Source organism: Acinonyx jubatus, chromosome C1 (genome assembly GCF_027475565.1).
Source record: "Acinonyx jubatus isolate Ajub_Pintada_27869175 chromosome C1, VMU_Ajub_asm_v1.0, whole genome shotgun sequence".
NCBI classification, from domain to species: domain Eukaryota; kingdom Metazoa; phylum Chordata; class Mammalia; order Carnivora; family Felidae; genus Acinonyx; species Acinonyx jubatus.
Genome location: NC_069381.1, coordinates 112126009 through 112153576, shown reverse-complemented (window position 1 = coordinate 112153576; position 27568 = coordinate 112126009). Strand labels below are relative to the sequence as shown.

Below are 27568 nucleotides of genomic sequence, written 5' to 3'. Positions count from 1 at the left end.
TAGGACAACACGGAAGTAGGGGCCATGGCTGCTTCCCTGGCTTTGCCCATTCTGGGAACCAGTATCTGACTCTAAGAGGTAGGCAGGTTTCCCCCGTGAAGTCCCATCGGGGGCTTCTTCTCCAGGTGTCTGACAAGGACAAAAGGATAACTGAAGATTTAATCCGTTCTAGAATGGGGATTACATTCAGTTTAATATGAATATTTATAAAAACTGGAAGTAGATTCAATGGATGATGAGATCAGGCTCCAGGACCCCCTTGCTGGGAGGCTGTATATACCACCTAACCAACAAGGTGACTATTTCTGCTAACCTCTTCCGCTCTTAGGCCCCAAGGCTATTGTACTGTATTCCCTCTGTTCCTCACCGTCTGACCAGGGATGGCATCTTCTTTCCCTGGAAACCTTTGCACAGAGTTCCCACTTGGGTCTACGCAAGTGCTCAAAAAGGATTCTTTTACAGCACGACGATATCGCTTGCCTTGGTAGGAATCCATGGTTACTACCCCTGCGTGTTCACCATTCTGAACGCCTTTGTTCTCTCTCCTCTCCAAGCAAATCCATGCCTCCTCCTTAAAATCATCTCAGACCATGTTTGGGAAACCTGAAGAGTTCTCCCACAGTATTTCCAATATTCTACTTTATAGTTTCTGTCCACTTTAATTTCTGGTTTCCTCCTCTCACTTTGCCCCTCCTCGATTTACCAGGCACCTACAACACATCAGTTTAAATGCACGTTCCCATGATCCCATTTACTCTTCAAAACAAGCCTGTGGGGTAAGCAGATTATTATATTTTACAGAAGAGGAAATTGCAGTGCAGCGATAATTGGGTAGCTTTGCTCTCTCTGCCTCGCTCTAGTGATCTATATGGTTTTCAATTTCCTAAGACCCTGCTGCACACATTGCTCTAGTGAAGAGTAAAGTCAAAGGCAAGGTGAAGGTCCTTGGACACCAAGTGAATCCTATGTCAAGAGTCCACAGCTCCTGCTTACTGGAGAGAAGAGCTCAGGCGCATTGCCTTGAGAGGCAGGCTGACAGCTTTGCTTACTGACCTTGGAAATAACCCACTACCAGTGCTGTTCTCAGTCTCCGTGCTTAGAGCGGGACAGATCAGCTTCAAAATCCCTCAAACTTATAGAATTATGAAGATCACTTTTATTTTTTTGAGCTTATTTATTTATTTTAAGTTTATTTATTTATTTATTTGTACAGGGGAGGGGGGAAGGGGCAGAGAGAGAGGGAAAGAGAGACAATCCCAAGCAGGCTCCACATTGTCAGTGTGGTGCTCCATTCACGAACTGAGAGATCATGTCCTGAGAGGAAACCAACAGTCACTCAACTGACTGAGCCACCCAGGAACCCCTGAAGATCCCCGTTAAGAATTGTTTTTCGGGTCGCCTGGGTGGCTCAGTTGGTTGAGGGTCCGACTTCGGCTCAGGTCATGATTTTGTGGTTCGTGAGGTCAAGCCCCATGTCGAGCTCTGTGCTGACAGCTTGGATCCTGGAGCCTGCTTTGGATTCTGTGTCTCCCTCTATCTCTGCCCCACCCCTGCTCACTCTCTGTCTCTCTGTCTCTCAAAAATAAACATTTAAAAAAATTTTTTAAAAAGAATCGATTTTCTGTATTACTTTTAGAATGAGAAAGTAAATCATTTACAAATGGTAAAGATAAAAGAATGGCAACTGTCAGAAACACTTACAAATTAAAAAATAGTATTTTTATTAATTTCCTAATACAATTTTATAGTCCTTTGCTTTACTTATGCATCTTTGGGCTGTTTTTCCTTTGTCTGTTTACAAGATGCTTTTGTTTACTTATTTTTTTCACAGAAAATAAAGTGGCAAGTCAGTTTCTCCTCTAATATGGTTGATCAAAATAATTTTTAAAAACTTATGCCGATCATTTAGAAAATTAGCTTTTCAGTTTTATGTTTTGTTATTGGTAATGCCACATACACTTTCAAAATACCCATTGCCTACTTACTTTAAAGTAAAACAGAATCTCGCAGTCCGCGAGTTCAAGCCCCGCGTCGGGCTCTGGGCTGATGGCTCAGAGCCTGGAGCCTGCTTCCGATTCTGTGTCTCTCTCTGTCTCTGCCCCTCCCCCGTTCATGCTGTGTCTCTCTCTGTCTCAAAAATAAATAAATGTTAAAAAAAATTTTAAAGTAAAACAGCATGGAAATAGAATGGGAAATTTCAAATATCCCATTTTCTTATCTGCTTATCTGATAAATGAAACACATAATGGATGCTGAATGTTACTATTTTTTACGCATGCCTACTACTGAATATATCTATTTTTAGGACTATCTTCAGAAGTTTATAGGCAAACATGTAAACTTTGTTTTTTTTCCTCCAACTTTTTTTTTTTGCTATGATAAAATACACACAATTTAAAATGTACCACCTTAGTCACGTTCAGTGGAATTAAATACATTCAGAATGTTGTGTAACTAACCCCACCATCCATCTCTAGAGCTCTTTCCATCTTGCAAGAGTGAAACTATACAAATTAAACAATAACTCCCATTCCTGCCCCCTGTGCCACATAAACTTTTATGAACGTGGTTGAAGTTGGGAGAATTCCTGTCAAGTTTCATAAATTCAGTACAAGATTTAGAAGGATCTCCTACACGCTGGCTTCTGGCAGTGTGCATTTCAAACCCGGCTTCTCCATGAGGACACAGACATTGCTGGTGCTCAGTGCTGCAGGGGACATTTCTATGGAGACATGGCCTCTGGTCCCGCAGGGTTGGGTGTGATGTTGTGGGAATCTGCAGAAGCGCCAACAGAAGTGTTCACGGAAGCTCCTCCCAGGTCACAGCAGCTAGTCATGACCATACGTGTAGATGGCGGCAAACCATGTGGTTATAACCCATCAATCTGCAGTCAGATATGTATCCACACATGCCTTCCCTTACTCTGCATCTGAAAAGGTTCTGTGAGTTCTCCAGTGCCACCTGGCCTGAGAAGTGTGCCAATAAACAGGACGAGGGGAAGAGGCAATGGTATTAACCAGTTGCAGTTAAATATTTTACTTTAACTGATGATGATCAAAATACCCCACTTTTACAAAGTTTTGGAGCTTTATAGGTGTCAGCTTGGTTTGACTTGAACTGTATTCCCCAGAGTTTTCTTTCCTGTGTTATTTTTGAGAGAGAGAGAGAGAGAGAGAAAGAGACAGAACAAGTGAGGGAGGAGCAGGGAGAGAGAGGGAGAGGCAGAATCCGAAGCAGGCCCTAGGCTCTGAGCTATCAGCACAAAGCCCGATGTGGGGCTCGAACTCATGAACTGGGAGATCCTGACCTGACTGAAGTTGGACGCTCAACCGACTGAGCCACCCAAGCACCCCTATTTCCTGTGTAGGAAAAGAATAAATGAAAGATACAGTAAAACCTTGGTTTGCAAGCATAATTCATTCTGGAAATGTGCTTCCATTCCAAAGCACTCGTATATCGTATATCCAAAGCACTCGTATGAACTTCTAGAACCATACCATTCACTCAGGTGTGATCACGTGATGTTGGGCATCACTTACAATTCCTGTTGTAAGACATCGCTCGTTTACCAAGTTAAAATGTATTAAAAATATTTGCTCCTCTTGCAGAACATTGCAGAACAAGTTACCATCCAAGGTTTTACTGTGCTTTTAGCAGGTTTGAATGGTGGAAGGGAGACAGCCACTTGGTGTAGTTCACACTGTCTGTTGCTGATAGGGTGCCTCGCCATGTTTGTTTGGGGCATTGGCTGCACCGGCTCTTGCTGTACCTTCCTCTGGATCCCGCGGTAGGGTAGCCTCTCTGACTCCTGGGCCAGGCGGGTGAGTTTACCTCTGTGACAAGGAGCCCCAGGTTTTGCAAGATACATGGCTCTCGCGAGAGACAACCAGAAAACTTGTGGGGTTTCCATCCATGCTGGACTCCAGTGCACACTCAGGGGGTCCAGCTTGCCTTTGCTTCCCCACTTCACATCCCGCTTCCCTTCTCAATGCTGCCTTCAGGCTCCCACATCCAACAGAAACACCACAACCTCACAGAGACTTCTTTGCCAGCTCCCACAAATCCCGTAACAGATGCCCCCTGGTAGATCCATATAATTTCCCTATGGTCTGCTTCTCTGATTTAACCCTGACTGACACACAATGTTTACAAAAATACATAGGCATGTCAACACGTTGCTGGGACACCAGTTAGGGCTGGCAGCGCAGAGCTTGACGTGGGGGCTTGAACTCACGAAACTGAGATCATGACCTGAGCCGAAATCAAGAGTTGGTTGCTTAACCGACTGAGACACCCAGGTGCCCCGCTTCAACTTTTTTAGCTTTATAAAATATATAAAAGTATAAGTAAAATATAAAAATCGGTAACCCAGGTTTCTGTCTCTGCTTCCTCTTTTGTGGTCAGGCTGTTGTTTCATGATGATTAGTATTCCGTGAACACTGTGATGATGAGAAGGATTTGGAAGCATAATCTGGTAGGGAGAATTACAACGGGTTTTCACTGAGATGCCCTGAGTGACAAAGTTAAACATCCTCAGTGACGATAGCTCAGGGCATTTTTTGTTCATGTCTTTGCGTCAAATATGCGGCCCGTACATACTAAAAGACAGGCATTTCTCACAGCTTCAAAAAATAGGCATCTGCCAATTTGTACAGGAAAGCACATTCTTTACAGTGTGCAAATGCAAAGCATTAATTTATTTTACATCATGGCCTTTACACAGAGAATTCTGGACTTGTTAACAATGATGGTAAATTATAGACAGATACATATATGCGTAATTATTTCCAAGGATGCCTTCAAGCAACTTTTACTAGGATTGCCCTTATTACTCTGTCTATTTGGGGCCAGTTTTGGAAACTTAAAACCGCAGTATAACTATCTCATGAGTTTTTGTTTGTTTGTAGCATTTAGAGGAGAGAACAAAGAGTTTCGGGTCAAGGAACCCATGTCGGTTGACCAGTCCCTCACCAATTGGGATGGCTTGGGGCAAAGCTGTCACACTTTTTGAGCTCATTTGCATTATCCAGAATTAGAAATGCTCGTTACCAAGCTTGGCATTCAGGAATCTCCCAGACACTGAGCTAAAGTTTTAAGGAACAAGGTAAAGGTAAGCTAATAACCAAGGTGGTAAGCCATCCCCAGATCTCCATGGCTTAGCAAAATACAAGTTTCTTTTTGTCTCATATCACACCGTAGTGTGGCTGATCTCTTCAGCCACGTGGGGACTCAGTCCACTTCTGTCTTACAGTTCTACTTCTTTCTAAGTCCTTGGGAACTTCCATTCAGCTGGTGGAGGAGGAAGAAGCTGAGAATGACACATGGAAACTTTCTGAGGGAAGTGGGGCACATGTCTCTATGCCATTTATGCTGGAGAGACAGTAAACTAATCTCAGTAGCCTGCATATGCTGTGATGTGTTACCTCTGACTTCTTTTATTTTTAATTAATTTATTTATTATTTTGACAGAGAGAGAGAGAGAGAGAGAGAAAGAGAATAATTGGGGGAGGGGCAGAGAGAGAGAGAATTCTAAGCAGGCTCCACACTGTCAGCACAGAGCCTGACATGGGACTCGAACTCACAAACCATGAGATCATGACCTGAGCCAAAGTCTGATCCTTAACCAACTGCGCCGCCCTGGGGCCTCTCCTACCACGGACTTTTAAAACAGCAAGTATGTGTTTGCTTGGAAATGTGTTATAATCTTCCAAAGTAGATTTATTAGCATGCTTTTAGATTTAAGATAATGGAAACCTAGTGTGGTAATGAGGCTAGGTTTATAAGGCTCATAAGTGGAACGGCTAGGGCTTTAATGTAGAACTCCTTGGCTAAAACAACACAACAAAACCGTCTTTCTTTTTCAATGTACCCCTGATCTCTACTCACAAGGAAACTACCGTTTGGTTGTAAAGTCAAGGCTTACTCCCTTGGAGTAAGCATGCACCACCCCAAACATGATAGGGGTCTAGTTCCCAGAGCATCACCCCAACCAGGAGCAGGCAGATTAGGGGGAATGTGTGCCTCCAATCAGGCCTCAGGGAGGTGGATGTGGCAGGCTGATTTCACATTGTCATACCTGACTGGGTTAAACAGGTTGGGGAGCCTCGCTGAGAGGCCCCCCTCACCGGATGGCAATTTCAGCACCAAAGCCAAGGGCACTGAATAAGTTATGCTATCTTATCTTTCTAGATGATTTTCCAGCTGTCTGAATCAACCAGCCATTTGTACTCCTTATCTAATCTGCCCACAACGTCCCAGCCAGCTGCATTAGTGAAGTTTTGTTCTGTGCAAGATGATAGGGATGCCATGAATCAGGGGTTCTTGGACACTGTGAGCCCAAGGAGAGGACAGTGGAGCCGAGTCTAGAGTTGACACTAGCCTGTCTACAGGGCTTATGAGTTTTTGTTTGGACTGGATTTTTGTTTTATTGTGTTTTCTGTATAAATGGAGAGTAAAATATCCTCACATCTTCATATTAAATACCATCTTAGGAGCTTCATTCTTTACTTTTTTAGCTTAGAAAGAGGTAACGTGATACGATCAGGTTAGAAGCCCCAAGCAAATGCAAAGACAAATATAGTCCATGGATGCTTTTCCAAATTTAAGCATTGCAACAAAAGCTTTCTTTGTTATGAGTAAAGCTAGTAAGTCACGATTAGGTGGATAGGTCCCTCCGGGGACCTTGGGGAACTCCCAGAGCTAGAAGGGCAGCTGCGTTTACAAAGCTAACTCTGAGTGCTACTAGAAAGTTTGTAAATGCGTGCTGGAGACTCTGAAGTTGAAATAAGTCTCTGAACATCACATTTGATTTTTCATATTAAGTGTATCTGAGTGAGAAGCAAGAACCTCTTTCTGTGAAGGGGAGAATATGTTGAGCACAGCCATGCCTGGGGGGTAGATGTCAGCTGCTGGGCTGATGGGTGGGTGAGCTCAGACAAAATCAGGGTGATCTTCTGAGCTTTTGTTTACATCTGTGTAAAACTGAAGCTTAGTATTACTGTATAAGGTTAGCTATCCTGCATGTAACGTGTGTCTACGGCTGTGCCTGACACACACCGGGCATCCTATAGTATCGAATAGTAACTATTTCTTAGTATCAAATGGTAACTGTTAGCATTATGTGACCCAGTAGTGTGTCCTTTTGTCATTTCCCTGTGCTGGATACATTTGTACCTAACATTGTTATGTTTTCCTATTAGGTGCTAGCCTAGATTTACACTGAATCTTTGTGTAATTTAAAATGGATTTTTGGATTACAGTGACAGATACATTTAGGCTTAAATCTTACCATTGTATCAAATCAACTTGTAAGCTATTTTTTTTTTCCTCCAGAAGAAAATAATACTTCTTCCTATTTCTCTTTGATTGCTGATTAATTCTTTCCAAATGAAATGCCCAGGTATGTGGAGTCCTAGATAAGCTGTAGAGTAGTACTTTTCGAATTCAAACATGCATAAAAATGCCCCTGTGACATACTTAGGCCTCTTTTTACAAAGACCTACAATGGCCTCTTACTTGCTTAGACCTTCATTCTTACTCAGGAGGACTATTGCTGTGGCCTTCTCACCTGTGCCCGCACCTCGCCCCCCACCCACCCAGTCTAACTTATTTTGCTCCAGCTTCCAGAGAGGTCTCTCAGAAGGGCATATCTGCCAAAAACATGTATGGTCCTCATGAGCCCCCACAGGGAATAGCCTTGCCTTTTCATCTATATGTTTCTAAATTCACAGTCATTTGTTGAACACCTACTGGGAACCGGGCTAGCCCCTGAAAATACAGAGACATTCAAGATCCAATTCCCTCAAAATTTATCATATAAATGGAGAGTAGAACTCAATCTACTCTCTCACCTGGCTTCTAATCTGATAGCAGTGGCAATCTCTTATTCATTTTTGTATCCCCAGAACTTAACTCTATACCTAACATAGGGCTAGGGTGCCGTATATATTTGATAAATTTCCTGATAAATATCTTAAATTTACTATGTACACATACTCAGTCCTTCTTTCTTTAATTGTTTCAGAAGATTTATAAATCATAACAATTGGATAACTCCCGTTGTCTGGATCCCTACTGTGGGCAGGGCACCATGGCAGCCCATTTCCATGTATTAGTTTATCTAATCTCATAAAAGTCTTGCAAGAAAAATAAGACATAAGAGATGAAGCAATTTGCCAAAGTCTGTTAAATTTTCAGTGGTGTTTGAATCCAGAGCTATTGGCCCCCGAAGGTTTTCTAGAAAGATATCAAATGACACAGTGAAAAAAATTATTAACCAAGAGTAGGGTCATGTATCGAGTGAGCTGGTAATCAGTCTTGATTTACACAGATACACGATGAACATTACTCCCCAAAGAGGTGCAATATCATGAAGGAAAACAAAAGGGGAGAGAAGTAAAAAAAGTCATGCTCTCTGCCACTATTTTATAAGTATGTCTTTCAAAGTTTTTGGTTTTTTGTTTTGTTTTGTTTTTGTTTTTGTTTTTGTTGTGTTTTTTGTTTTTTGTTGTTTGGGGGTTTTTTAGAACAAGTCTTACCAATTTTTAACTTTGCAAAAGAATTACGGTGAGATCTTGTTCAAATACTGCTTCTTTTTTTTTTTTTAATTTTTCTTTATTGTTTATTTATTTTTGAGAGAGACAGAGACAGAATGCGAGTGGGTTGGGGCAGAGAGAGAGGGAGACACAGAATCCGAAGAAGGCTCCAGGCTCCGAGCTGTCAGCACAGAGCCCAATGTTGGGCTCGAAGTCTCGAGCTGTGAGATCATGACCTGAGCCGAAGTCAGACGCTCAACCAACTGAACTACCCAGGTGTCCCTGTTTCTACAACACTCTGCTCAGATATTCTGATGCAGGATGGAGTCCATGAATGTGCATGGCTAGTAACCTCAGGGTGATGCCCTTCGCAACTGGTTTAAGGACCACACATAGAACCACTGCGTGCCCCCTGTGGTTCCTGCTGGTACCTGCCCCCAGAGTCCCACTGCTTTGCCTCCATGCCCCTGATTCACTAGACTTAATTCAGATGTGGACTGATAGGAAGGCTTATAGGAAGTGTGTTTACATGTTTATACTTTACATATAACACATTATTAAGGATAATTACTCTAAGATTTGTAGATTAATTTGCTGGATCACAGAGGGTCAGGATGACAACATAACAGGCATATTAGACACAAGATTCTCTGTTTAGCAACCGTTGCTTCATTTTATCTTTATTTTAATGAAATGGATTGTGGCTTCTAAGGAGACAATGGAGTTACTGGCAGAGTGTTCGGTGGAAATAAAGCTGGGCTCAGACGTGCTCCTTTGCCTTCAGAGCTCACCAGGGGTCATCTGATGGGCGTGCTGCTGTACACAGTGGGTCAAATGTAATAGATTTCAGGGCTCTGATGCAGTGTGTTCTGGAAGAACCTACATCTTCTGGGATCTGTCCCTGTGACCTAACACCCTGCCTTTGACTTTTTTTTTCAGGTTTATTGAGGCATATTTTTGTGTCATAAATTTCACCTGAAGTGTACAGTTCAGTGGTTTTTAGTGTATTCACACAGTTGCACACCCATCATCACTACCTAATTGTAGAACATTTCAACGCCCCCAAAGAAACCCTAGACATGTTAGCAGTCAGTTCCCATTTCCCAGCTCTCAAACACCTACCCTTGGCTGCTGGCAAGGTATATATACACTGGTATCTATACAAGGTATATACAAGGTATATATATATATATATATATATATACACACACAAGGTATAGATACAAGGTATCTATATATATACAAGGTATATACTTGCTGCTGGCAAGTGTGTATATATACACACTTACTGTATATATAGCCTTATGTGGACACTTTACATCTATGAAATCATGCAGTGTGCGATCTTTCGTGACTGGCAGATTTCACTTTGGTGAAATTGGTTTGAAGGTTTAACGGTTCACGTTTCATCCATGTTGTAATATGAGTCAATGCTTAATTCTCTCCCGTTGCCTGATAGTATTCCACTGTATGGCTATACCTCATTTGTTTACCCGTTCATCACTTGATAGGCATCTCGATTGTATCCACTGTTTGGCTATTATGAATTGTGCTGCCATGACAGGCACAGGATTTTATGTGGACGTGTGTTTTTGTTTCTGTAAAGTATATACCTAGGAGTAGAATTGTTGGGTCATATCTCCCTTTTGGAAGTTTTTAATTTTGAAATAATTCACAGTAAAGTGAAAAAAAATACATATCAGGTGGTGCTGTGTGCCCCTTACCCAGTTTCTTCCAATGGCAGCGTCTTGCATAAGTGCGGAACAATATCAAAACAATATCCGTAATGCACACCAAATTTATTCGGATTGTTCCATTTGACATACACTTCCGTGTGTGTGTGTAGTTCTGTGCAATTCTGTCATGTGTATGGATTTGTGTAATCACCACTATAACTATGATGAGGACACTTTCATCCCAGAGACCCCTCATGATGTCCCTTTATAGCCATACCCCTCTCTCATTCTCCCCATTTGTAACTGTTAGCAACCACTAATGCATTTACATCTCTACTAGCCTCCTTTCCAGTGAAATACCACAGAATCTATGCCTGTTTTCAGCCTGTACCATGTGTCTACAGACTGTGACATCGAAAGATCTATTTTCCAATTTAATTTCTTGATACATGTTTTTGAGCTAATGTCAGCAATCCAACCAGCTTTTGCATACTTTTTTTTTCTTTTCTTGTATGGTAACCAGGCAAGGCCAACTCCCACAAAACTACTGCACAAGGGGTTTGCTAAATGTAACTAACTAAATGGTTGTTAAGTATTTACTTAATTACTAGAGTTAATTCGGTCTTCTTTGTGTCTGTAGGCCGTGTGTAGATCTGTAACTAAATATTCAATCATGTGGTAAATGCTAGATTGCCAGGGGCATCGAAAGAAAGGAAAGAAATAGGACTGAACCATTTTTAAGGCGTCAAAAAGCATGTACTTGTCTTGTAAGCAAGTTCCTTGTCTATTTCTGTAGTTTTACAATAGGAATATAAATGGTGGGGCAGAAAAACTACAGCTTTGACCTTGGTACTTGAAAAGGTGGGATCTAAATAAAACTATTTTGCTGTCTGAATACTATCATTATCTTTAATGAGAGTGGGCATCACAAGGACATTTCAAATTGTACTTTAGGCCATAAATTAGCTGCCAGAACCAGATTCAGACTATTTTCCTTATGAAAATACTCCTCCATCTGCCCTGTCCAGCTACATTACACATCTGTTTATATTAATATAAAAATCTATTCTAAACGATCTTAACATGTCCATTCTTGTCCCTTTCATTGAAGAGCACATGATCTTTGTGTATCCCCATAACGTTAGACCTTCAAGGGTAGCACATTTAGTAGTTGCTGTTTTGAGTGGAAACAAATCTTTCCCCATTGATAAAGCTTCTTGTGCTTTCCCTTCATGGCCCTGTCTTTGTCCTGACAGGAAACGGGGCGCTTCTCACATAGATGGCCTCAAAGGGCAATTGAGAGCCTGTACAAGACACATTGAGTCTTTGTAAATGAGTGGAGATGATCACATAATACTTCTCTTTGGCCCTGATATTGGATTAAGCCTCCATTTGGCTATTATGTTCTTTTAAAATATGCTTTTGGGTTCTAATTGCCGATAATTTCTGTAAAATTTTGTTATTGATATTCATAAGTGATTCTATAGGTTTCTTTTTTGGTGTGATGTCTATTATTTTGGGGGATCACCTTTATACTATATTACAAGTTTGGGGATTTTTTTTTCTGTGCTTTAGAGATATGTAAGTAGAGTTAAGTTTATCTACTCCTTAAGATTCTCTTGAGAAACTATATGACCCTGCTGTTTTTTTCTCCCCCAGGGGAGCTCTTTAAAAATTTTTATTTCAGGGGTGCCTGGGTGGCTCAGTCAGTTAAGCGTCCGACTTCTGCTCAGGTCGTGATCTCGCGGTAGTTTTTCAAATCAAATCCAAAACATACCTGAAATACCTAAATATTATAAGCAAACATTAATTTTTAGAGACATTTTCAAATATACACAAAAAATAGAATAGTACAGTTGTTAACTCTGTATCCTTTGCTCAGGTTCAGCATTCATCAATATGCTGTGATTTTTGTTGCTACTATTCCCCTTTGGTTTTTTTTTTTTTGGGGGGGGGTGGAAAATTTGTTTTCTTTTTTAATTTTAATTCCATTATAATAGGCATACAGTTTTACATTAATTATTAGTTTCAGGTGTATAATATAGTGATGAAACAATTCTGTACATTATTCAGTGCTCATCATGATAAGTGTCCTCTTAATCCCCTTCCCCTATTTCACCAATCCCTCCGCCCACCTCCCCGCTGATAACCACCAGTTTGTTCTCTGTAATTAAGAGTCTGTTTGTTGAGTTGTCTTTTTTTTTGTTTGCTTGTTTTGTTTCTTAAATTCCATATGAGTGAAATCATATCATATTTGTCTTTCTCCGACTGACTTAATTCACTTAGCATTATATTCTCTAGTTCCATCCAGGTTGTTACAAGTGGCAAAATTTCATTCTTTTTTATGGCTGAATAATATTGCACTGTGTATATATACCACATCTTCTTTATCCATTCATCTATTGATGGACACTTGGGCTGCTTCTATAATTTGGATATTGTGAATAATGCTGCAATAGACAAAGGGGTACATGTATCTTTTCAAATTAGTGTCTGTATATTCTTTGGGTAAATACCCAGTAGTGGAATTAATAGGTCACATAGTAGTTCTGTTTTTCATTTTCTGAGGAACTTCTGCACGGTTTTCCACAGTGGCTGCATCAGTTCGCATTCCCACCAACAGTGCACGGTGGTCCCTTTTTTCTCTGCATCCTCGCCAGTATTTGTTGTTTTGTATCTTTTTGATTTTAGCCATTCTGACAGGTTTGAGGTGATAGCTCATTGTGGTACTGATCTGCATTTCCCTGATGTGAATGATGTTCATCATGTTTTCATGTGTGTGTTGGCCATCTGTATGTTTTATTCCGAGAAATGTCTCTTCATGTCTTCTGCCCATTTTTTTAAGTTGGATTATTTAGTTTAATCAGATATGTCATTTACAAATATCTTCTCCGATTCAGTAGGTTGGCTTTTAGTTTTGTGGATTATTTCCTTTGCTGTGTAGAGGCTCTTTGTTTTGATTCGGTTCTTTTAGTTTATTTTTTGCTTTTGTTTCCTTTGCCTCAGGAAACATACAGAAAAATGTTGCTACAGTCCATCTCAAAGAAATTACTGCCTGTGCTCTCTTCTAGGATTTGTATGGTTTCATTCTCATGTTTAGATCCTTAATTCAATTTGAGTTCATTTTTGTGTACAGTGTAAGAAAGTGGTCCAGTTTCATTATTTTTCATGTAGCTATCCAGTTTTTCCAACACCATTTCTTAGAATTTTCCCATTGCGTATTCCTGTCTTCTTTGTCAAAAATTAATTAACCATATAATCGCGGTCTATTTCTGCACTCTCTGTTCTGTTGATCTACGTGCCTATTTTTTTGCCAGTTGCATACTGTTTTGATTGCTACACCTTTGTAATATATCTTGAAATCTGGGATTGTGATACCTCCTGTTTTGTTCTTCTTTTTCGGGATTGATTTGGTTATTTCAGGGTCCTTTATGGTTTCATACAAATTGTAGGATTGTTTGTTCTAGTTCTGTGAAAAATGCTGTTGGCATTTTTATAGGGATTGAATTCAATATGTAGATTGCTTTGGGTGGTGTGGATATTTTAACAATATTTGTTCTTCCAGACTGTGAGCATGGAATATCTTTGCATTGTTTGTGTCATCTTCAGTTTCTTTCATCAGTGTTTTATAGTTTTCATAGTGCAGGTCTTTCAAATTTTCTTTTAAGTTTATTCCTAGGTATTTTATTATTTTTGGTGCAATTGTAAATGGAATTGCTTTCTTAATTTCTCTTTCTGCTGCTTCATTATTAGTATATAGGAATACAACATGATTTCTGTGTATTGATTTCGTATCCTGTGACCTTACTAAATTCATTTATCAGTTCTGGTAGTTTTTTGGTAGAATCGTTAAAGTTTTCTATATATAGTATCATATAATCTGCAAATAGTGAAAGATTTAGTTCTTCATTACCAAGTTAGATGTCTTTTATTTATTTTTCTTGCCTGATTCATGTGGCTGTGTTGAATAAAGTGGTGAGCATGGACATTTTTATCTTTTTCCTGATCTTAGAGAAAAGTTCTCAGTTTTTCCCCATGGAGTATGACATTAACTGTGCGGTTTTCATACATAGTCTTTGGCATGTTGAGGTACTTTATGTCTAAACCTACTTTTTTCAGGCTTTTTTTTCATTATGAATGATATTACACTTTGTCAAGTGCTTTTTCTACATCTGTTGAAATGGTCATGTTTTTTTTATCTTTTCTCTTATTGCTAAATGATGTTATCATGTTGATTGATTTACAAATATAGAACCACCCTTACATCCCAGGAATAAATCCCACTTGATTATGGTGAATGACTTTTGTAATGTGTTATTGGATTCAGTTTGCTAATATTTTGCTGAGGATTTTTGCATCGATGGCCTGTAGTTTTTTTTGTTTGTTTGGGGTATGTGTGTGTGCGTGCGTGTGTGTGTGTGTGTGTGTGTGTGTGTCTTTACTGTTTTGGTATCAGGGTAATTCTGGCTTCCTAGAATGCACTTGGAATCCTTTCTTCCTCTTCTATTTTTGGAATAGTTTGAAAAGAATAGGTATTAACTCTTCTTTAAATGTTAGGTAGAATTTGCCTGTGAAGCCACCATCGGTTCCTAGACTTTTGTTGGGAGTTTTTCTATTCAGTTTCGATTTCAGTTTCGATGAAACTGAAAATGATTCAGTTTCATTTCTGACAACCAGTCTGTTCAAATTTTCTGTGGGATTCAGTTTTGGGGAGTTATATATTACTAGTAATTTATCCATTTCTACTAGGTTGTTCAGTTTTTTGTCATCTAATTTTTCATATTATCTAATAATCCTTTATATTCCAGTGGTGTTGGTTATTATTTCTCCTCTTTCATTTCTGATTTTGTTTATTTGATTCCTCCCTCTCTCTCTGTCTATGTCTTTATCTCTCTTTTTATAGATCTAAAGACTTATTGATTTTGTTGATCTTTTCAAAGAACTAGCTCCTGGTATCATTGATCTGTTATTTTTTTTTTTTATTATTTTCTATTTTGTTTCTTTCTCCTTTAGTTTTTATTATTTCTTTCCTTCTATGTGTTTGGGTTTTTTTTTCCCCCTTGGCTCATTTAGGTGTAAGGTTAGGTTGTTTATTTGAGATTCTTCTTGCTTCTTGAGGTAGGCCTGCATTGCTATAAACTTCCCTCTTAGAACCACTTTTGCTGCATCCCGAAGATTTTGGACCATTGTGTTTTCATTTTCATTAGTCTCCATGTAGTTTTTGTAGTTCCTCTTTGATTTCCTAGTTGATCCATTCATTGTTTTAATAACATGTTGTTTAACTTCCATGCATTTGTGGGGTTTTTTTCCAGATTTTTTTCTTGTGCTTAGTTTCTAGTTTCATAACATTGTGTATAGAAAAGATTCATGGTACAACTTCAGTATTTTTGAATTTGTTGAAACTTGTTTTGTGGCCTAATGTGTTACCTGTTCTGGAGAATGTTCCATGTGTACTTGAGAAGAGTGTGTATTCTGCTGTTTTAGAATGGGATGGTCTGAATATATCTGTTAGATCCATCTGGTCCAATGTGTCCTTGAAAGCAGTGTTTCCTTGTTGATTTTCTGTTTGGATGATCAATCTATTGATATAAGTGAGGTGTTAAAGTCCCTACTATTTTTGTATTACTATCTATTTCTTTCTTTAATAGTTCTTTGTGTATTTGGATGCCTTCATGTTGGGTGCATAAATACTTACAATTGTTATATCTTCTTGTTTGATTGTTCCCTTTATGATTATATAGTGTCCTTCTTTGTCTCTTGTTACAGTCTTTGTTTTAAAGTCTATTTTGTCCAATATAAGTATTGCTACACCATCTTTCTTTTCACTTTCATTTGGATGATAAATGCTTTTTAATCCCTTCACTTCAAATTTGCATGTGTCTTTAGATCTGAAATGGGTCTCTTACAGGCAGCATCTAGCTTTTTCATATATTTTTTTTTAATGTTTAATGAGAGAGATAAAGATAGAGAGAAAGAGAGAGAGAGTGCAAGCCAGAGAGGGGCAGAGAGGGAGACACAGAATCCAAAGCAGGCTCCGGGCTTGGAACTGTCAGCACAGAGTCTGATGTGGGGCTTGAACTCACGAACCACATGATCATGACCTGAACTGAAGTCACACTCTTAACTAACTGAGACAACCAGGTGCCCATAGCTTGTTTATGATGGGACATTTTAAAAACAAATTTTGTACTGATGATTTCATTACAAACACCCCAGTATGTATCAGTAACAAAGAAGATCTTTTTTTAATCTTTTGAAACAAAGCCATACTACCATTATCATACCCAACATAATTAAAAATACTTTCTTCATACCATCTGATGCCAAATTTGATTTTACTTTTTCTGATTGTCCTTTTCTTAAGTCCACACGCAGTGTTTGATTGGTATGTCTCCTACATCATATCTCCTTTTCACTATTTATTTTTTGAAGAAACTGAATCATATGTTCCCACATTCTGGATTTATCTAATTACATCCTTAGAGTGTGGGTGAGAATGTTTCTTTACTTCTTTCTGTAAATTAGCATTCAAATCTAAGGGCTTGATTAGATTAGCTTCAGATTTTTGGCAAGTCTTATCTAGTGCTGTGTATTTCATATTATATCACATTAGAGACACCTTGATAATCACTTTTGGGGATGTTGAGATTGATCCAGTTTTAGGTATTGTTAATTTAATCTATCCACTAAAAAGTTCTCTATCAACTTATATTTTTTGTGGAATATTAAGTTACCATCAAATATATTATATGCAAGAAAGGTAGGATATAATCTTTTCTCTTTCCAAAGAATAGCACTTTATTCTCTAGCATCCTCGAGAGGTGACCAATGGACTTAAATAGATAGATCAATGATAGATAGGTAGGTAGGTAGATAGATGATAGATAGATTAAAAAACTAGTAGATTGTATGTATTTAAATCTATAAATTCAGTTATGAGTCTTTTTGATGCTCACATGCTTCCATCAAATTGGGTCTTGGGGCATTTTTGACATATTTTAATTTTTGCTAGCTTTTATGTTTTCAGGTAAAGGAGGCATTCCAGTCTCATCCTGTTCCAAACATAAAGTCAGTAAAACCCTTCTTCCTTTTAGTAAGAAAGTATTCAGTGGTTCAAATGTGGAAATACATAATCAAAACAATTAAATAATGAGTTTATACTGATACCACCAACTCAAATTCAGAATTCAGAATTACATATTTTTTACATTTTATATTTTTAATTTTTATGGCAAAGTTTTAGTTTCTGTTGTTATTAACAACATAATGTACCATTAATTTTTCTTGACAGATACAATAGTTTAATAAATCAATACCAATGTTATTTAATAAGAAGGCTTTTTAATATATTTTAAGATTTTTGTTATTTTCCTTTGATTGGTATATCCTACTGTTTCCTACTCATCAAATTACCGTTTTCAATATGCTTAAATTTGTGAATTGATAATAAAGCTAAAGCTAAAAATAGTTTTATTGGTCACTTTTGGAGGCTACTAGAGGACAAATTCAGCCTTTTGATACTGATGAATTAAAGAGGAAGCATGAAATATCACTCTTGCTTTTTTCCTACAGTCTATCTTTTGGTTAAGGAAACCTAATAATTGATGAGGAATGTTTCATTTTTATAAAATATTCCCACTGAGAAATCAAGAAAGAATGGTAAAGTAAGATCAGCAACATACCAACTGATGTGTTTTGGGGCAAAGTCCTTATGTTTTATGAGTTATTTGTAGTATTTATAAGTGGGAATGCTCGTTTCCAGGCTTTGCCCTCAGGTATCTCCCTGTAACTGAATCAAAGTTTACAGAGAAAGTATATTAGTAATGGTAGGCTAACTACAGTGGTAAACAGCCCCCACATCACAATGCCTTAGTAAAATAAAAGGGCTTTTTAATACTCCCATTACAGATCCATGTGATTCTTTTTCAGGAAGTCAAACACGGATACTGTCCACTTCTATAACTCCTTTTCCTTTTAGGTCCTTGGGATGCTTTATTTGGATTTTGTTTCACTAAGTGATCTGCTTTGGTCAAAGTTGCATCAGCAAACATGCAGTCAAAGGCCTGACAGTTGCTTGCCATCTTGTTGATCTTGGAGCCTTTACCAGGGGAATTTGTCTGTGAGAGTATGAGAGATCAAAGCACCCCCAGAAAGCCCTGCTGACCCAGAAGCTAAGTGCAGATGCCTGGAGAACCCTCACAAGACATCCTGAGCCTGGCCAGGAACTTTTCCAGATGAGCCCTGATCTGTAGAATCATGGAATGATTATCATTTTAAGTCAGTTTTGGAGTGGTTTGTTATGTGGCAATGGATAACTGATATACTGAGAATATTGATGAAGCAAGATTAACCAAATGTAATAATGGGTAATATCAGGTTCATTTTATTACTCTGTATTCTTAAAATTTTTTTTAAGATTTATTTATTTTTAAGAGATAGAGTGTGAGCGGGGAAGGGGAAGAGAGAGAGAGGTAGGCACAGAATCTGAAGTAGGCTCCAAGCTCCGAGCTGCCAGCACAGAGCCTGATGTGGGGCTAGAACCCACAGACTGTGAAATCATGACTTGAGCTGAAGTCGGCCGCTTAACCAACTGAGCCACCCAGGTGCCCCTCTTTTGTCTATTTTTAAATTGGGGTATTTGTCTTTTTATTGTTGAACTTTAAGAGTGTTTTACGTATTCTGAATATGTGTCCTATTAGATACATGATTTACAAATATTTTCTCTCATTTTGTGGGTTATCTTTTCACTTTCTTGATGATGTCCTTTGAAGCATGAAAGTTTTACATTTTGATGTTCAGTTTATCTATTTTTTCTTTCGTTGCCTGTGCTTTTGATGTCCTATCTAAGAATGCATTGCCACATCCAAGGTAATAAAGATGTACACCTATGTTTTCTTCTTAGAGTTTATAGTTTTAGTTTTTACAATTTGGTCTTGATCCATTTTGAGTTAATTTTTGTATGTGATATGAAGTAGGGGTCCCACTTCATTCTTTTGCACCTGGATACCTGCTTAAACCAGCATCAATTCTATTTTTTTTAATTTTTAAAAAATGTTTTATTACTTATTTTTGAAAGTGAGAGAGACAGAACACAAGCAGGGGAGGGGCAGACACAGAATCTGAAACAGGTTCCAGGCTCTGAGCTGTCAACACAGAGCCCGACACAGAGCTTGAACCCACCAGCTATGAGATCATGACCTGAGCCAAAGTTGGATGCCCAACCCACTGGGCCACCCAGGCACCCCAATTAGTCTGTATTATTTACATTAATTTCAAACTTTCTGTAATGAAAAGTTACAAAGAAACTACTTAATGTCAGTATTACTTGAAACAATTTTTAGTGAATTTGTTTAAATTTCCTTTACACTGTTTTCCAGAGCGGCTGCACCAGAATGCAAACTGGTGCAGCCGCTCTGGAAAACAGTGTGGAGGTTCCTCAAAAAATTAAAAATATACCTACCCTATGACCCAGCAATAGCACTGCTAGGAATTTACCCAAGGGATGCAGGAGTGCTGATGCATAGGGGCACATGTACCCCAATGTTTACAGCAGCACTTTCAGCAATAGCCCAATTATGGAAAGAGCCTAAATGTCCATCACCTGATGAATGGATAAAGAAATTGTGGTTTATATACACAGTGGAATATTACCTGGCAATGAGAAAGAATGAAATGCCTTTTGTAGCAATGTGGATGGAACTGGAGAGTGTTATGCTAAGTGAAATAAGTCAGAGAAAGACAGATACCACATGTTTTCACTCATGTGGATCCTGAGAAACTTAACAGAAGACCAGGGGGGAGTGGAAGGGGGAAAAAAAGTTACAGAGAGGGAAGTAGGCAAACCATAAGAGACTCTTAAATACTGAGAAAAAACTGAGGGTTGTTGGGGGGTCGGGGAGAGGGGAAAGTGGGTGATGGGCATTGAGGAGGGTACCTGTTGGGATGAGCACTGGGTGCTATGGAAACCAATGTGACAATAAATTATATAAAAAATAAATTCCCTTAAATGTTTAGTAATGCTCTTTTTTCCTTTTTTATATTTAATTTTCAAAAATTATTTAAAATATTTGTATTGTTTCAAAATTAAAACTATAAGTGTCCAGAAAGTTCTAGCTTTCCGCTCTGTCCCCATTCTTCCTCTCTCTCCCCTTAGGTATTCATTTATATTAGTTGTTACGTGATTATACTGGGAGTCATTTTAGAGATTTGTTAGTGAATTAGGAGTTAAATTGTTGACAGATACATAGACAAGTAGGCAAATGAGAGAATAAGGCAATTATTAATCTCAACAAGTTACATTTGTTTCAGCAAAGGAGAATTAATCACATTATAAGATTTGCTATATATGAATGGATGTATGTTGTCATGTCATTGCAAATAGTATCCATCGATCTAACTAAAATTACAATACAACTGTATTGGAAATTTGGGGGATGGAAAGTTGTTTGAATATGGGTGTGACGAAAAAGCTAATTCTGGGCCACCTGGGTGGCTCAGTCGGTTGAGCATCCAACTTCAGCTTAGGTCACGATCTCATGGTTTGTGGGTTCGAGCTCTGCGTCCGGCTCTGTGCTGACAGCTCGGAGCCTGGAGCCTGCTTGGGATTCTGTCTCCCTCTCTCTTGGCCCCTCCCCTGCTCACACTCTGTCTCTCTCTGTCTCTCAAAAATAAATAAACGTGTAAAAAAATGTTTTTTAGAAAGTCATCATCTCCGCGCAGAAGGGAGGCAAGACATGTTGGTGTTGCCTAACAAGCCTTGTGGTTATGTTATGAGTATCTCTTCGAATCCTTACTAGTTGTATGAGGCAGGCTCTTTCTTATACCTGTAGCTCCATGAGAAAATTAATGCTTTGGGAGTCTGTTAGCCATCTACTGCTGTGTAATGAATTATAACAAAATTTGGCATCTGGAAACAGCAAACATTATTACCTCATAGTTTCCGTGGGCCCTTGGGCTTCTCTGGGTGGTTCTCACTCAGTCTCTCACAGGGCTGCAATTAAGATGTCAGCCAGTGCTGCAGTCATCTTGGTGTTTGTGGAGATCTGTTTCAGGGCTTACTCACATGGCATGCCCAAAGCCTCCAAGCTCACTCCGGGGATCCTCTTTCCAGGGCGGCCACGGGACACAGCAGTTGACTTCCCTGACAGCAAGTGATCCCAGAACACCCAAGATGGAGGCCACTGCCTTTTTAAAGTCCAGTCTTGGTAATGACAGATGCTACCTCTGTCATATTCTGTTAGAGGCACATCTGTAAGTCCAGCCCACACTTAAGGGGAGGGCATGAAATCAGGAACAAGACATGAAAGCTAAGGGTGTGGATAAGATGAGTTATCGTCAAGGTTGCCTGCCACAGGAGAAGTGGCTTCTCCCAGTAAGTGGTAAGCGTAAGTACGTAAGTCTAAGTGGTAGCCCTGTGATGCAAAACCACCCAATTCGATTCCAGGGCTCGTGTTCTTAACCGCTATGTAACCTTTGTATGTTGCCTGCATGGAATTTACCCTGAACAGGAAAACAGTACCTCCTTTGACGCCACTGCCATCTTGGACGTGTGGGAGTGGCCAGGAGGGATAACTCACGTAAGAGCTGACTTTCATACGTGTGTCGCACACTCTGGTGTGTTAGGTTGGGGTAAACACGAATAAGCTGTACGTTACGCTCAGTGTGTACGATGCAAACTAGACTCCCCCACTTACCTCTGCTTCGGAAAGGGTGCATGACTGCAAGAGAGAATTATATGGGTACAAGGATAACCTTGAATTCACTCTAATTTATAAAAAGTCACACCCTCTCAAGCTTTAGAACTTTATTGGTAATGAATTACCTGAGAACCCCCTCACACTTGATCATGACAAAATGCAGCTTCGTATTTCTGGGATGGGGCATTAGTCACAGGGGCACGCTGGCTAAGGTGAGGAGTTGGTGCTATATCTTTAAAGCTGTTGAGAGCCGCTGAAGTGTGTTAAGCGTGGAAGGATGACATAATTGGATATGTACCTGCTGCTCTGAGCTATGCCATCGTGTCTAAAACATCAGACGACATTCCACATTCTCATGCATGAGACGGCAGATGCTTCCTTTACACACCACTGAATCCATTCATGTTGATGTAATGAGATTTATAAATTTCTCCTATCTGCATATTGGTCCGAGTACCCCATCTCCAGGCCCCCGTGCCTGCCTCTCTCTGTGTGCATAAACACCTTTGTGGCTACGGCCACAGCTTCTCTCTGTGTGCTTTTGATGGCACAGACTGATTGCCTCGTTCAGGGTCTGTGGTCACATGGCAACCGTGCTGTTGACACATCTTAGGAACTTAGTGAGTGCTTGTTAAGTCAAAATGGACTAAACCTGACTGGACACCTGCTTTGTGTTTTAGGTACTGTGCCGAGCTCTCGTTGTGTAGAAATAAGATAGTGTTATTTTGTTAATAAAAAAAGACACGACTGTATGTATTCATTCAGTTTTTCATCCACTAATCAAACATTTTTGAAGTCCTTCTGTGCATGTGGCCTTGTGCCAGGTGCTAGAACACAGCCTGAGACAGCACTGCTCTTCCAGCTTCTGTGACCACTGGGGAAGACAGAACAGTGTATGGTGATCCTAGCTCAGTCCACTGTATGGGCACAGAGGAGGGGCACAGACGTCAGCAGAGAAAAGGGCCACAGAGGAGTGAAGGGGAGACTTTCTGGAGGAAGTAACCTCTGAGCCGTTTGGAAGAATAAGTGAATAAATGCTCGGGTGAATGGAGGCTCAACTCCATCAGTATGGGGACACTGGTTTGTCAGGACTTGATGGGAGGGGGGAATCGGGGCTATAGAAGCGGGAGGAACCAACCCTGAAAGTAGATATAGGCAGGAGGTACCGATCCCTCCAGAGTGATATGTAGAGCCAAGCAGAGCTTTATCTCTGCTGTCTTTGTGTCTTTCCAGCCCTCTACGAGCAATCCTGCGAGGTGTACAGGCACCAAGGGAACACGGCTGGTTTCTTCTACATCGATTCTGATGGCAGCGGGCCGCTGGGACCCCTCCAAGTGTACTGCAACATCACAGGTAAGGGGCAGAATCCCCACTCAGGCTTAACCGAGCTACCTGATGGTACACAGCACAGGGAAGTCCACTGGAAGGGGACCTGTGTAAATAAAAAATTAAAGGGCCAACCTCAGGTGTGGGGGGCATGGTGTTTAAGTAAATAATAGCAATTAGCAGCTGGATTATCTTTCATAGGAGAGGAAGACTTAATGGTCTTAATCACATTCGGCCAAACCTAGAATTAACCAGGAAGCATTTTCTGTAGACCCTGCCAAGGACATTTTCTCTTTTAAAACTCAAGAGCAGAAAGAAAAGGAAAAAAACAACTAAACAAACCAAAAGCAAACCTGAAAATCAATAGAGAACCCTGACTCAGGAAGTGGGGGAGTGTGATTCATGTCTGGCCCCGGGGATGGTGTGAATCCCGTATGCTCTCTGAGGCTCAGTTGTTCATCAGTGAAATGGGCAAAGTAGTTCCTTCCTCCCAGAGTTGAAGGTTAGACACAATCATGAGTATTGGAGGAATCAGCCAGGCTAGTTACCCAGTAGGTGCCCAACAAGAAAAGTGAATTACTTGCATTTTTCCAGCCACTCCTTCCTAAAGTGCAGAAAGACATAGTAAGAATCAATTATTGCACGGATTTAGAAACAATCTATGATCACTAACTTATTCTGCAAAATAATTCTACAAAGCCCAAACCTGATGTAATAGTTTCTTAAAAATTCAGCAGTGCAAGTACCCTCACCATCGTGAGGGTCACTCATTGGCGCATACGCGTTGTGTGTGTTTGTTCCGAGCACTGGCCTTTGGAAATGACAACAGAATCATGTAATAAAGCAGAAAAGCAGGGGCTATTAAAGCTCATTGCTTCTTCAGGCCTCAGGCGTCCCTGCAACAAGGCAAGCACATTCCCTGAGCTCCTTCTGTAGCCACAGACTGGCCTTGGCACGGAGGATATGCGGAGAAATTAGATACAGCCACTCTCATTTATGAGGCAGGAATATCGGGAGAAATGTCGGGCATATCACAGGTAGAAATGCAAGCAAACCATTGCAAAAATGGTGATTATGGGCACTTTGCAATTTGTTCATCTGGATGCAAACGACCAAAGTTTTTCTGCAGAAGATGCTATTTACACGGATTTAGAAGCATTTCCTTGCATTTCCTTAACACTTAGTGCGTCTCTCCAACCTGCACGTATGCTGCTTCCCAACTAGCCCATAATATAATTAGAAACCGTGGGACTGTTTTCTTTTCATTGTTATGGTAACCTATAGGGCTAACCTGGAGCTAGTTTTCTCCCTGGATCTTGGTTATTTTCCAAATGTAATTAACAAATGGATCTCCAGCAGTTCCTGCTAAGAATACAGACTTTCTAGCTGAGGACATTCGAAATTAGTAAACGCCCTTTTACTGAGCCCCGTAAGTGATTCCGATGCAAGTTGTCCCTGGTCTACACTTTACCAAAAAATGGAGGAAGTGATTTAGCTGAAGAGTGAGGACGAGGAGAGTGGTTCCTGCTGCTGAGAGATCAGGTGTGGTCACTCAGCTTCGACCAACTTCGGGAGCTGAACTGAGAGCTTACCAATACCATCTCTTTCCCTCCTCACCATAAAAATCCGAGGTAGATATTTTTATCTCTGTCTTACATAGAAGGAAAGAGAAGATGAGAACTTCGTGACTTGCTCGAGGTCATAAATACTGGAGCTAATAGTCAAGACTCAGGAAGCAAACAAAACCTTCTGGTGCAGTAATAATTTATATCACTAAAACATTAATTGGATACTTGTATTGCTTATGTTTTGCTTTACACAGTGATGCAATTTTTGTTATAAAGTAAATCAATATTAATTATAGAAAATTTAAGGAGAAAAACAACGTATCAAGAAAATGTTGAAGTGACCCCTCAGCCACAACCCAGAGACTGCTGTTGGTACTCTATTGTTAGGATTTCTTTGGGATTTTTTTTTTTTTTTTCTGTGAATGTGTATGTGTATTTCTTCTGTGAATGTACCTGTTTTTTAAATATATATTTTAAAATCAAGCATCAACTTTCCTTTTTGTCATTAAATATTTTGAATTTATTTTTTGTTTTTTAACATTTATTCATTTTTGAGAGTGAGAGAGACAGAGCATGATCGGGGGAGGGGCAGAGGGAGGAAGACACGGAATCCGAAGCAGGCTCCAGGCTCTGAGCTGTCAGCACAGGACCCAACAAGGGGCTTGAACCCACGAAGTGTGAGATCATGACCTGAGCTGAAGTCGGACGCTTAACTGACTGAGCCACCCAGGCGCCCCTGAAAATTTTTTTTTTACGTTTATTTATTTTTGAGAGACAGAGAGACAGAGCACGAATGGGGGAGGGGCAGAGGGCAAGGGAGACAAAGATTCCTATGCAGGCTCTAGGCTCTTAGCTGCCAGCACAGAGTCTGACTCGGGGCTTGAACCCACAAACCATGAGATCATGCATGACCTGAGCCGAAGTCAGACGCTTAACCGACTACGCCACCCAGGCGCCCCATGCCATTAAAATATTTTGAAAATAAAATATATACATTAAGTGTAGCTTTAAATTTTTAAACTCTTCAAACTAATGTGAGTTCAGGGACACAAAGGGTGTCATTGATTCATAGGTCTCATTTACATGGAGCTCCCTGCCTCTCATTGGAAACATTTCTCTCAGGGCTTCTGTAGGATGTTTTGTCCAAGAATGGCTAAAGATGAATTTTCACTTGTATTTAAAGGTTGCTATTTTGCTGATGTGATACTGAAGGAATCAGGACCTCAGAGTTGTGTTCGGGAATGGATAGGCTTGATTATCCCTGATCAGGCAATTCTTTTACATACGGTTTTTGGTTATGTGCAGTTGCAAGACATAGAGGTTTTGCTTTTGTTTTTGTTTTTGTTTTCTAAAAGAACTATAGAAATAAAAGCAAACCTCGGCACAAGCTGAATTCTGTAATTCTCATATTTGACATTTCTAAAAACATAAATATAATGATCACATACATTTTTTTTTTATTTATACATGTTAAATGTTCTTAACTATGAGTGATTTGTAACACCTGTAAAAATGTGACAAAGGGGTCCAGGGAAAGGAGGGTCCAGGAGAAGGGAGAGAGGAAATGGACAGCGAGAACCAAGAGAACTGAATAGGGGTGGGGTAGGGTGGAGGGGAGACTCATTCTGCTTAGGATCCGGTTTCTGAAAACAAAAAGTTGCTGTTCTCTGCACTTTTCAGCAGCATTACTGGGGTAACCCAGAGAGTGTAAATGACACCGGAAGGCAGGGAACCTTGTGCTAGTCAGCTGAGTGTCCCTGGCCTACTTGTCCATAAATAAGGTCTGGGATCCTAAAATAAGGATCTGGGGCCAGGTGGTCTCACAGGCCTTCCTCATTTAGAATTCCATGAGAGATCATTTGAGGTTCAACCGAAAAGGGGATGTTTCTCCTAAGAAGTCTATGGATACTTGCAAACAAATGTCATGAAAGTGAAGAGGGACAGATTTTGGTCTTGGAAAACAGGAAATTCGAATCCAAAATACATCTCTCTTTACAATGTACCCTGGGCAGGGGAGGGCGTGAGCTCCCTTTACTAATGGCAAGGTGGTGCCTCACCCCTCCCGGGAGATTAAGTCTGTACATCTCACCTAGGACAGGGTGATCTTGGGGAGATGACCTCCCAGATGCTCACAGAGTAACTGCCCCGTTCACTGGATGGCAGCATAATCTCTGCACAGGGACAGTATGCCAATGTATGGGAGTAACCTAAGGGGGCGATTAGATTTATGTATAAAGTGGACTGTATCTGAACCTCTACACATTTTGATCCTGTGCCTGCCATACCTCATACTGTGTTCCAAGCCAGTTCACCACGGAGCTAGTGGGTAGGAGAGAAGGAAGGGCCACTGTTTGGATGGAGTGTTGAGTCAAATCATGGATGAGGAAGATAAAGAGGAAGCTTCTGCAGGAATGCACATGTGGGCTACTTCTAACATCTCTATATATGATTTACCATTCAGTTCAGCTTAGTGTACATTTGCACATTTCAGGCACTGTGCAGATTGCCAAGGATACAAAATAGTGTCTGCATCAGCTTCTCTTGGCTGCTATAACATTGAGTGGCTTAAAAATACCAAGAAGTGTATGCATCACAGTTCTGGAGGCTAGAAGTCCAAAATCAAGGTGCTATAGGGCCACACTACTTCTGAAACCTGTAGGGGAGAATCCTCCCTTGGTTCTTCTGGCTTCTGCTGGCTCACCCAACCTTTGAGCATTCCTAGGCCATAGCAGCAGCCTTCAGTGACTGCCTCCCAGCGATTGTCACCC

At 40.1% G+C, this 27568-nt stretch overlaps 1 protein-coding gene across 6 annotated transcripts in view; it reads left to right on the top strand.

Moving 5' to 3' along the window:
• Nucleotides 1-27568, top strand: part of CNTNAP5 (contactin associated protein family member 5) — an 801874-nt gene that overhangs the window by 508401 nt on the left and 265905 nt on the right. For all 6 annotated transcript variants that reach the window (XM_027056014.2, XM_027056013.2, XM_053214870.1 and 3 more), the window contains one exon: nucleotides 23140-23259. In XM_027056014.2, the coding sequence (XP_026911815.1) occupies nucleotides 23140-23259 (120 nt within the window). The remainder of the gene's footprint in view (nucleotides 1-23139; nucleotides 23260-27568) is intronic.